This window comes from Sceloporus occidentalis, unplaced genomic scaffold, assembly GCF_023333645.1.
Source record: "Sceloporus occidentalis isolate IW3139 unplaced genomic scaffold, rSceOcc1.0.p SCAF_167, whole genome shotgun sequence".
NCBI classification, from domain to species: Eukaryota; Metazoa; Chordata; class Lepidosauria; order Squamata; family Phrynosomatidae; genus Sceloporus; species Sceloporus occidentalis.
The window spans coordinates 109931-122391 of NW_028317147.1; the positions used below are offsets into that span (position 1 = coordinate 109931).

The 12461-nt window shown below is 41.0% G+C and overlaps 1 protein-coding gene across 1 annotated transcript in view; it reads right to left on the minus strand.

Moving 5' to 3' along the window:
- The window catches only part of LOC149279397 (carboxypeptidase E-like), a 42780-nt gene extending 38897 nt beyond the window's left edge, over nucleotides 1–3883 (minus strand). Inside the window, exon 1 of the mRNA XM_089501240.1 lies at nucleotides 3598–3883. Within this exon, the coding sequence (XP_089357366.1) occupies nucleotides 3598–3883 (286 nt within the window). The remainder of the gene's footprint in view (nucleotides 1–3597) is intronic.
- Nucleotides 3884–12461: the final 8578 nt, after the last annotated feature.

The following is a 12461-nucleotide window of genomic DNA, read 5'->3' on the forward strand; positions in this document are numbered from 1 at the left end:
CCCTGGGGTAGACAGTGAGAAGGGGGGGTAGGGAGAGGGTAGCTAGTGAGAAGGGGGCGATAGGGAGAGGGTAGCTTGTGAGAAGGGGGGTAGGGAGAGGGTAGCTAGTGTGAGAAGGGAGGGTAGGGAGAGGGTAGATAGTAAGAAAGTGTGAGAGGGGGTAGATAGTGTGAGAAGGTGGAGAGGGGGTAGATAGTGTGAGAGATGGGGAGAAAGTGGGGATCTGATGGGGGTAAAAAATGCTGTCCCCCCCAGATTTTTAGGGGTTCCTACGCCCATGCGCCTCTGCGTCTATTAAAAAAAAGAAAAAAAGACGGCGTTTCAATTGGGGGGGCCCCTGCCGACGCCACTGGTTCAGATACCCCAACGGCCTCAGATATTAAGCCAATTATTGACAGTGACCTTTCAGGGGGCTCCACTGCCAGCTCCCAACCCTCAAGAAGGAGGCTTAGATAGTCTATGCCGGATGAAAATCCAATGATGCCACCTAATTTGGTGCAACTGAACATACCCCCCTTAACAGCCAGGCATCACAAAAAATATTACAGAAAATTGTGCAGCTGTTACTCAGTAATTCATTATTGAGGCTATTGCTGCTCAAACAAATCTTTTTGCCCAGCAGTACATGGCAGCTTACCCCACCTTATATTATCCAAGGCAGCCATAATGACCATGCAGAGATCTGATCAACTACTACCCTTCCTCCACTTCAATGACCACGCTAATTGTCTGCCAAAAAAATTATCCTTCATCCAACAGGCTCTAAAAGCTAATTCACATTCTAAATGACCTGTCAAAAAACATTTCAAAATATATGTGTCTGACCAAAAACTCTGCTTAGACGAATCGCTTATGCAATTTAAAGGCTGCTTTTCAAGCAATACATACCATCAAAAAGATCAAGATACGAAATAAAACCCTATGAAGTTTGCGAAAGTAGCACAGGGTATATTTTTGTCTTTCACATTTGAGGGTAAAGACACAAAAAAAATACTTCCACAAACTTTGATAAAGAGTGGTGACATTAAGATACCAGCGTTTTAAATATCCTGGGGTGTCTAGTTTTCAAAAATTTATGGTTTGATGGGGTAAACTGAATTGGCCAAATTCAAAGATGTCCCAAACAGGACATGGATGCGGAACGACCAGATTTCAAAATTCCAAGTTGAAAACCTGTAATCTGCATGTCCTAAATGTGGCCTTTTGGCCCCCCCAACAACCAGACCAACCTATGCATGTGTGGTATTGCTTGTACTCAGGAGATTGAACAAAAATTGGGGTATGTACGTGACAAATCAGCTGGGAAAATCATGTTTTTATATGTATTTTAATACTAAATTGTAGATTATATACATATATGTATAGGGTACCTAAAGAAAGCTCTAACTGTCCCTATAAAACAAGATAAAATGTGTATGGGTGCAAATGACAGAGAAGACAAGTACATTTAAACAACCACATATCAAAAATGGAAAAGTCCAGGAATTTGACTCAGGAAAATCCCTGGACCTTAAGGAGTTAACTTACACCTCCTGTCTTGTGCTATTAGTTTCTCTGCAGCTGCACTGTAGATGCACCTTGTAGAACCTGCTTTTTAATACACATACTACTGATTAGAGTGTCGTTTTGTACAATCTTATTGTACGATCCGGTGCACCTGCCTATACGTGGCTCTCAAGTGAACGCACCACAGAATTCCCTTCACAGGCCACAGCATAGTGAGGGTTCGTGCGAATTACACGTGCAAACACATCCTGCTGGTAGGTAAACAGATATGGATTAGAGCATTCATGGATTATTACTTCAGCAAAAGCAGATTTATAGCCTGATATTGTGTGTGATGAGGATCCCCATGCCCTGTGTAAAAGGAAGCAGTTGCACACGTCAGTCCTAGTTTGGCTGTTGTAACTGCATGTACCACGATATTATAATCGAGACATAAGGGTCCGGGGCAAACTCCCCCCAGCCAAAATAAAGAATTTGATGGCAGATAAGAAGCTTTTGGTCCATCTAGTCTTCCGTTTTTTCTTGACGTAAAGACTCAAACTTGAATCAGCTGCTCGTACAGACCTTGCCACCGATGCTTCCCCGGCAGTCTGTGTGCTACCTGCCCTTTTACCCCCGTTAAAGACATCCCCAATAATAATACATGTGAAGAACCCTGTCTGATCTTCACTGTTATTATTATTATTATATTTATGTGTACCCTGTTTGAATGTGGCTGCAGCTCCAGCCTTCAAAGAGACGATCCTATAATCTGGCTGGGGCTCTTAATCAGCCAGCACAGCCCTGTCTGCCCAGACAGCACCCGCACTACAGGGGGGATAACACAGGTGGGGGGAACCCATTGTATCCCTTAATCCCCTCACCTGATACATCCTCTGTATACCGATGAGATTTGTGAGGGGATGTGGCTGATGGGATTTGTGAGGGGATGTGGCTGATAGGATTGGGGGTTGGGTTCGGTGCACAGTGAATGGAGATTGTATATAAGTTCTGTGTGTTTGTACTAAAGAGAGTTCTGTTTTTAACCTCAAAGCACGAAGTCCCGTCTCATGATTGAGGGAAGTGCTGGTCTTTGACTGCTTTCTTCGGACAGCCGCAGCGTGTCCGCTTACTGGGAGAGGGAAGGAGCTGACAGGCGGATGTGTCCAGTCTGGGGCACAGGACGATCCGTCACAATACAGATTATATGGAACGCATTGATTTGATTCCAAATGTAAATATATGTTGAGAATGTATGAGTTCTATAAACCCCGGAAGCTGCTTATTCTATGATTATGACGCGTTGAAGCTGTCCTGTGTACACGGGCGGGATCAGAACATAAAATGCAAAACAAAGAGCATCCCTATTTAAATTCTCGCATTGTGTATCTTATAAATTCATATACAGAACGCCGTAAATGCTAAATGGTTAATTAGACTCCAACTGTGTCACCAACCATCCCTATGAATTAACCATAAAGATAATCATAATAATAATAATGGTTAAAATGGTTGCCACTCTGTAAGCTTGTATAGCCCAGCATTGTGTTGTGTCAGGGAATATGCCATTTTCGGGCCATTTTTTTTATTCCTGGAGCTCCATCGATTGCCGAATTATATTTAGTGTATATTTTCTGATCATTACGTATACAATATGTTTATATCATAGTGTACCATGTGTCACTCTTTATACTGGAAGCTTCCATGCTGTGTTTGCAATTGACAGTATAATTGTTAGATGGGGCTGTTGGTGTGGCAGTATACTGCTGTGTATGGCTGTCGGTATGTCAGTGTGCCGCTGTGTATGGCTGTCAGTGGGATAGTGTATGCTGTGTATGGCTGTCAGTGTGCCGCTGTGTATGGCTGTCAGTGGGATAGTGTATGCTGTGTATGGCTGTCAGTGTGCCGCTGTGTATGGCCGTCAGTGGGATAGTGTATGCTGTGTATGGCTGTCAGTGTGCAGCTGTGTATGGCTGTCAGTGTGCCGCTGTGTATGGCTGTCAGTGTGCCGCTGTGTATGGCTGTCAGTGTGCCGCTGTGTATGGCTGTCAGTGTGCCGCTGTGTATGGCTGTCGGTGTGCCGCTGTGTATGGCTGTCGGTGTGCCGCTCACCTGGTTCATGCTGGCCGGGGTTGTCAGACATCTCTATGACGAGCAGCAGCCGGCCCTCGTAGCTCTGCCCTATGGTGTACAGGCGACTGATGGACGGACACTGCAGCCACACGGACACCAGCGCCTCCCGTAGCTCGCGGTAACGGTGATACTCGAAGGAGATGCCGCCCGGCTCCTGGCTCAGCCTGCGCCTCCTGCCCGTAGCCACAGAAGACGAAGAGAGGGAGAAGCATCCCAGCAGCAGCCAGCAGGCGCACAGCCACAGATAGCCCCGTACGGCTGCCATCCTAATGACACCTGCCTCTCTATGGGTGCGTGTTCGGCTAGGAGTGAACGCTATACCGCCTCCCCCGCATGCACCTCCGGCTAACCCCGCACAGCAGCTCCTGTCACCCCTCCGATAATCCCCGACTAATGTGCAGCCGCGTCCCGTCTTCTCACTGAGCGCCCGTCCTTTGTCTCTGCGCCCAGATGTCTGTGACAGCCGACTCCTCCCCCGTGCTCCGCCCGCCCTCCCTCTGCACCTTATCCCGCAGCGGACCGGAACCCCGAGGCGGCACCGAGCGGGGGCTTTATACCTTAAAACCTCAATCCATCCCTCCTTTAATTATATATATATATATATATATATATATATATATATATATATATATATATATATATATATATTACATAGCCTGCCTATAAATAATGATATAACGGGATTGTTCGGATATCAATGATAAAATCGTGACGTCAATAGCAGGGTTCTGTAACATAAGGAGCCTGTAGCATCTTTCACTTTGTGTATATTTTTATATATATATATAGATATATGTATATTATATATTATGTGTAATGTGTATATATGTATAGTGTGTGTGTGTGTATATATATATAAAATTTATAATGTGTGTATATATATATCATGTATAATGTGTGTGTATATATATATATAATGTGTGTGTGTATATATATATATATATATATATATATATATAATGTGTGTGTATATATATATATATATATAATGTATAATGTGTGTGTATATATATATATATATAATGTATAATGTGTGTGTATATATATATATATAATGTATAATGTGTGTGTATATATATATATATAATGTGTGTGTGTGTGTGTGTATATAATTATATAAAATCATTTCAGCTTTTTAATTAAAAGAAGCAATAGGGGTTATTAATGTTTTCGCTCTGCCTTTCTGCGCCTGGTAGGATAATTATTCACACCACTCTACATTGAGAAGTTTGCCAGCAGGGCCGTCTTCACGTAATGTAGCAGTTGGCCACTTCTAGTTTTGTCAGACCCCCTGAATGAACATACTATAATAACCACGGCATAAACGGAATAAAAGACAATATACATTCACCCGACGGTGAAAAAACAAAGAATCATCACAATACCTTCCATTTATTCATATAGCGCCCGCACATTCTGTAGCGCTGAGGTGCAGTGAAAATAAATATGACAATTTCAACAGCATGCATTAAGAGAGTGTGTGTGTGTGTGTGTTAGTTAAATGGGGGCATAGGGCATTTCTGGAGTGGCGTTAAGGGGGCATTTAATAGAGCACTCTGCCTCCTGAAATGCCTTATACCTCCCTATATGCCACTCTGCCCCATAATATGCCTTTTAACCCCCTAAATGCCAGAGTGGCATATAGGGGTATAAGGCATTTCTGGAGGCAGAGTGCTCTATACAATGCCTTTTAACTCCCTTAATGCCACTCTGCCTCCTGAAATGCCTTATACCTCCCTATATGCCACTCTGCCCCATAATATGCATTTTAACCCCCTAAATGCCAGAATGGGATATAGGGGTATAAGGCATTTCTGGAGGCAGAGTGGCATATAGGGGGTCAAAAGGCATACCATGGGGCACAGTGGCATATAGAGGGTTAAAAGGCATATCATGGGCCACAGTGCCATATTGGTGTGGCAAGCCTGGGGGCAGATGTGCGTAACTGGGGGACAGGCTGGAAAATACAAGAAATAAAAACAAAAAAAATATTTTTCTCAATCATAGCTTTTATTAAAAAAAATAGTTTACATGAATTAACATTTACTGGTAAAACTTTTTTCCTTTAGGGTCGTCTTATATTCAGGCTTTTTCTTTTTTCCTAAGTTAATATTCAGATTTTGGGGGGTCATCTTATAATCAGGGTCGTCTTATAATCGAGCAAATACGGTAATTAACTTCTTCTTTACTGAGGGTGTTTTATGCCCCAAAACCTGACACTCGTCCAGCTCTCCACTACTGAAAGCGTTAGTAGGGCATAAATGAAACAATTTCAGATTTGGAAAAGGGAACGGGGATGTTCGATTTTGTGTCCAGTAACTTCCAAAAAACATTTTAAAAAAACTATGACAATGTAGGGGCTGTAAGAAGCGCTGCGGAGATTGTTGGCACCATATAAATAAACGTTAATAATAATCAGCGTGCTTATTAATGAATGTAACATATTCATTGCAGATATGTGTTTTGTTGTAGAGATACTTTTCATTTAAAACTTCCACTTACTTATATCCCTGCTGAGATTAGATAAGTGGAACAGCCACCCATCAGTGGTGGTAAAGGGTTTTAAACATGCATGGGATAAGCATATGGCTCTATGACAAGTCCAAGGACTGATTGAGGTCAGAGTCTTTACACCAGGAATAATGGGCCAAACGGGCCATGAAATTCTGTTTCTGTGATATTAGTCAGGGAGCCGCTACAATGTCGCGCACTGCTTTGGGAAAAGGATATAGCTGTATTGGTCCAACAGAAGATGGAGTCAAAGCCCAGAGACATTTAAAGTTTAATAAGCGATGAACCTAGAACTATTACTGCTGGTAATATCACTTTAACATCTCCAGCTGCATGACATCATAAACTGCAAGCTACAAGGATAGCTTGCTGCATGATGATAGTGATGTCACAGTAGCAGCAGAGTAAACAAGCCGCCGTCACGGTGAGTTAGACAGTCAGTATAGTCCCGTGTTGTTAGCATGATGTCTAGACAGATCCTCTTGCTGTTTATTCTCTTTTGCGGTGTGTGCGCCTTACCCAAGGGGCAAGAATCGCACGATGGCTCCAGCTCTAAAGGTAATCGGGGGTATTATAAACTGTTTGCGTCGTACTGGATTATTTTAACGGTTCTTTTCTCCTCTGAATTATGTCCCCAACACGATAGAGGCTTTTCATTTAAATTTAATCTCTTTATGTTTTTATGGCTTTTCCCTCCTTCTTCAAATTAACTAAACCTTATTTTCAGTTTTACCTTTTTTATCTTTAAAGTTTGGATTCCAAGTCAGACTGTGAAACCCAGCAAGTCTCATAAACATTAGTTGGTTATTTTAAATGAACCATATATATATATATATATATATATATATATATATATATATATATATATCTATCTATATCTCTACACATCTATATATATATATATACATAGATATAGATATATCTCTACATCTATATTTATGTATATATATAGTAGAGTAGAGGTTGTAGCCGTATTAGTCCAGTGTCAATATCAAATAACAGATGGAATAATTATCTTGTGATAATACCTTTTTTATTGGACTAACAGAATAGAAAAGGTACAAGATACTTATTCTATCTGTTATTTGATATGTATATATATCAATATATATATCTATAAAAATGAAATCCATATCTGATGCCCAGATGGGAAAAGTAATATCGTGACTGATCTTTGATGGGTTTTAATATTTGGTAAACTGAAAATATTAACGAAAAATCAAAATTATTTTTTTTAACTTGAAATCTTTCCTTAGGAGATCTGGAAGTAAAAACCGGAAAGCTTTCTGATGGTGTTGTCCTTAAAGTGGTATATGGAATGGTCGGAAGAGCCCTGCCCGTGTCCTGATTGGAGGTGGTCGGACTGCAGAAATCGAATGCCCGGAAAATCAATCAAATCCTTTTTTTTTTCCTCTCTCTAAATTGACTTTCATTTGACTTTATCGCTTGATTTCGCTTGTGAACCCGGATATCTTTCATTCTCAGGACGCACGAGAGGCAGCTGGACCCCTGGAGCCGCATCAGACACAAGTTTTGCTTGCAGACTTTGTATTCTATCAATAATCAATAAAATGTAGATCGTGATATTACAGATTCATTAGATTCTTTTGTTCCATTTCTGCTTCTTATGGCTAGATTCCAGCTGAAAGGGTGCGATCACTTTACTTATATTAGTATTAGATCGGAGGTTGAACGCTACCTTAGGCGGGGGTCTGTTGGTGACAGGAGTCCTCTAACCCCTATTCTGAAACAGATCTGCACCGTACGAAAGAGCTAACAGTCTGCTACAAACTTACTTATTTCTTCACATTCTTCTATATCAAACACAGATAAATTATCTTATATGATTAGTTGGGGTGCTACTCGTATGGAAACCCAAATTAAAGTCCTCATGAGATGGTACCTTGTTCCTACCAAACTGGCCGAGATATATCCAAACACTAGTAATTTATGCCGGAGACAATGCGGCAATGTGGGTACCATGTTACATGTATGGTGGTCCGGCTCCTGCATTAACAAACTCTGGGTGGCAATGTTTCTGGAAAAAACAATTTGGCGGAGAAATTTCAGCTTCTCCACTTTTGGATCTCCTTATCCCCTATGGACGTACCGTTACATCCTGCCCTTCTTCACGGGAGATCAGGCTCATTAAAATAAAATGTAATTTGATCGTAAGGAGGAGAGTGAGAAACCATGTTTCTCACCGTCCTCACATACTGAAACACAAAATGAAAAAAAATGGTTGGTGATTAAAAAAAACATTTAAATAAATTCACTAAAATAATACAATAAATAACTAAAAAAAAATGTCATTGTGACATCACTGGCATTAATAACATGTTCAAGAGGTCCCTAAGAGGACCTCTAACCATTTTTTAAAAATATATATATTAAAAATACGAAAAATTAAATAAAGAAAAAAAAACGAAAAAAAAAACTACATCCCATTGCCCTAACACAACATCTAAAACCGTCCTGGCCCCGTTCATAACCCCCAAACCTGCTAAGCCATAAGCATAAAAATAATGTACACCTTATAGTATGTTCCCTATAAGTGCTGGGGATGTATGGAAAATCTACATAAATTACGTATTTCTGAAATCAGGACACCTGAATTGATAAACTTGGAGGGGATTTTCCATCACTTTACCTAATTTGTGAGGATTTAGATGGAAAATTTATATTGGGCTGCCGGCAGACCAACATTGAAAGCGTCATGCCTCAGCATCACGACCATTGGGCGGTGTGTGCACACTGGCCGCTTTAATTGCATTAGGGGCCGTTGGAGGCGGCCTGACTGCCGCTCGACGGCCGCTTTCAATCTGGCTCACATCCGCTCAGCGGCTGTCAAGAGTTCTTTGTGACAGTGAGAGGATGGGAGAAGAGCAGGAAAAAAAACACAACAATGTATTGCCCAAAAATAGGGGGTTAACCCCTTAAGGACCAGGCTGTGTTTTACCTTTTGTACCATTGGGACCGAGGCTGTTTTAATACTTTTGCGGTGTTCGTGTTTAGATGTAATTTTCTCTTCACTCATTTAGTGAACCCACACAAATTATATGTTGTTTTTTTCAGGACAAGAAGGGCTTTCTTCAGATACCATTGTTTTAATCATATTATCTAATTTCCCATAAAAAAAGTAATAAAATATGATGAAAAATGTAAAAAAACCCCACATTTTCTGACTTTTACCCCAAAAATCTTTTACTCATCCAAAAAAGCTAATGAAAAACCCTACTAAATATATTCTACTATTTGTCCTGAGTTTAGAAATACCCAATGTTTTTATGTTTTTTTGCTTTTTTCTGCACGTTATGGAGCATTAAGTACAGGTAGCGTTTTGCTATTTCAAAACCATTTTTTCCAAATCTGGTAATTCTTCCCCCCATGTGCCATTTCGGGTATCTTTGAAGCCGGCCAATGCAATTTACCCCATCAAATCATATATTTTTGAAAACTAGACACCCCAAGGTATTTCAAATGCTAGTATTTTAACCCTTTCCATGCATGAGATTCTACCACCAGCCTTTGCCACACTTTGTGTTAGTATTTTTTTGGTATTTTTTTTTACACAAATTGTACTTTGGGTATACATTTATAGCTCCAGGTATACGTCACTATCAAACAACACCCTAATATGTGTTCAATAACATCTCTCGAGTACAGTGATACCACCCATGCATGGGTTTGACTGCTGTTTGGGGTTAAAAGGCCACATTTGGGAAGTGCGCTTTTTTTCCCCTATTTTGGTCAGTCTGTGCCTATGCCCTATCTTTGAGCCTGGCCACTACAATTTACCTCATAAAACCATATATTTTTGAAAACTAGACACCCCAAGGTACTTAAAATGGTAGTATTTAACCCTTTCCATGCATCAGATTCTACCACCAGCCTTTGCCACACTTTGTGGTAGTATTTTTTTTTTATTTTTTTTTCACACAAATTGTATTTTGGGTATAAATTTATAGCTCCAGGTATACGTCACTATCAAACAACACCCTAATATGTGTTCAGGAACATCTCCCGAGTTCAGTCATACCCCACATGTATGGGTTTGTCTGGTGTTTGAGGTTAAAATGCCACATTTTGGAAGTGCGCTTTTTTTTCCCCCCATTTCGGTCAGTCTGTGCCTATGCCCTATCTTTGAGCCCGGCCACTCCAATTTACCCCATCAAACCATTCATTTTTTTAAATTAGACACCCCTTGGGTATTTGAAATGCTTTTATTTAAATTTTTCCACGTCAGGATTTTTGGGAAGATACAGCGCTAATTTTAGCACTTGCTCATAATAATAAACTTTATTTTTTAATTTTATTTATTTTACTCCTTTTGGACTTTTTTTTTACATTTTGCTGGAACTGGATAGTTCCTCTAAAGCATAATAATTTTTAAATGTTACCATGTTTTTTTTAAGCTTTTTCTTTTTTTTTTTTTTAATTTTTTAATTTTTTTTTTTAATATTTTACTAATCACATAGTGATTAGAAAGCTGGCCTCCATTGACTTGTATGGTTGAATGCAGTACCTGTATTCAACCAGCAAGTGGAGCCAGAGTTCTCTAGAAGGTCAGGAGACCGTCTAGCGAACTTTTTCAACTTTATTATTTTTTTTCCCGGGCCGCCGCCATCTTGCGGATGGTGAAGACTGCGTGCATCAAGAGGTAAGTGTTTGGTGTCGCTGGATGCCTCCTGATCGAGGCATTCCAGCGACACCATTGAAGTTTAGGAGGTGATCGTTGATCGCCTCCTAAACGCTTTTAAAACGGGCGTCCGCCGCCATACAATGCATGGCGGCTGTTGACACCCCGGGGAGGGGCCAGACATGGCCCATCATGCCGATCTCGGTGTTGCTGAATGCCTCGACATCGAGGCATTACAGCAACACCGTTTAAGCTTAGAAAGTGATCATTGATCACTTTCTAAGCTTGTTTAAGTCTGATGACGTGTCAGGCACGTCATAGGTCGTTAAGTGACCGTTTTGCATGACGTGCCTGACCCGGCAATGGACGTTAAGGGGTTAAAGAAAAGCAGACCCATATTCAAGGGAGGAGGGATTGCCTTGGGACATCATGAAAAATTCAAAAGGGGGGGTGGCTGCATTGTGGCATTACAAAATCAATATAAAGGGGGGGGTGGCTGGGGGTAATACACATGGAAGTGGGGGCATCAACAATAGACCAGAGTGTGCTTGGGCATCACATTAACCAATACAAAAGTTGTGAGGGCATCAATAGACAAGGGAGTGGGTTAGTTGGGGCATCACATAAATCAATGTTGGGTGGCAATACACAAGGGTGAGGGAGAATAAATGCACAAAGGGGGCAATGCACAAGGTTGTGTTGTGGGGGGGGGGGAAGACAGTAATCAGGGGACCTGGCTGGGGCATCAATGCACAAGGGGACACAAATACAATAGGGGGAGCTGTTGACAAAGCAGTGTAGAAAATACATTTGGTATGCTTCAGTGTGTATTTGGGTGTCCTGGTGTGTATTTGGGTGTTTGTGTGGCAGAGCCTGTCCTGGTCTGTGTGTGTTTGGGTGTCGGTGTGGTAGAGCCTGTCCTGGTGTGTGTGTGTATGGGTGTCGGTGTGGCAGAGCCTTTCCTGGTATGTGTTTGGATGGGTCGATGTGGTAGAGCCTGTTCTGGTGGGAGAGTGTTTGGATGTGTCGGTGTGGCAGAGGCTGTCCTGGTGTGTGTCTGGGTGTTGGTGCGGCAACGGCTGTCCTGGTGTGTGTGTCTGGGTGTCGGTGTGCGCACTGTACTTACTGTCGTAATAAATTGATTTATTTAATGTTTACTTATCCAGAGATAACACACTTCTGAATTTGTAGTCACTTCAGAGGACAAAACATTCTAGGCCCAGAAATCAGAGGAAAAGTAAAAGGTATTATGTTATTTACTCTTATTTAAATCTGCATATCTTATCACAAAGGATTAATCACAGAAACTTGAATGGTGGTTGGGATCTTCAGAGTGACACACAATTTAGTTGTAAGGACTAATTTCGTTATTCCCGTTGGTTTCAGTCCTTCACCCTTAAGAGAGGACCTTTTACATAAACATACTGGCAGACCACTTTGCACCATGAACGGTGTGCTTTTAAAAAATAAATAAATAAATAAATAATGTATCTGGGATGAGGTATTCATTGGATGATGCAGTGCTAGAACAGTTGTGGTGGTATTAATAGCCATTGCGGTGGTATTAATAGCCAAAGGTTTCTTACAAGAATATCGTGAAGAATAATGTGATCACTGTTCTTTTCCACTGAATAAAATTGAACTTTTTCATCTAAAATTGTTTGCAGTAGCAAATGTTTTGATTCCATTATGT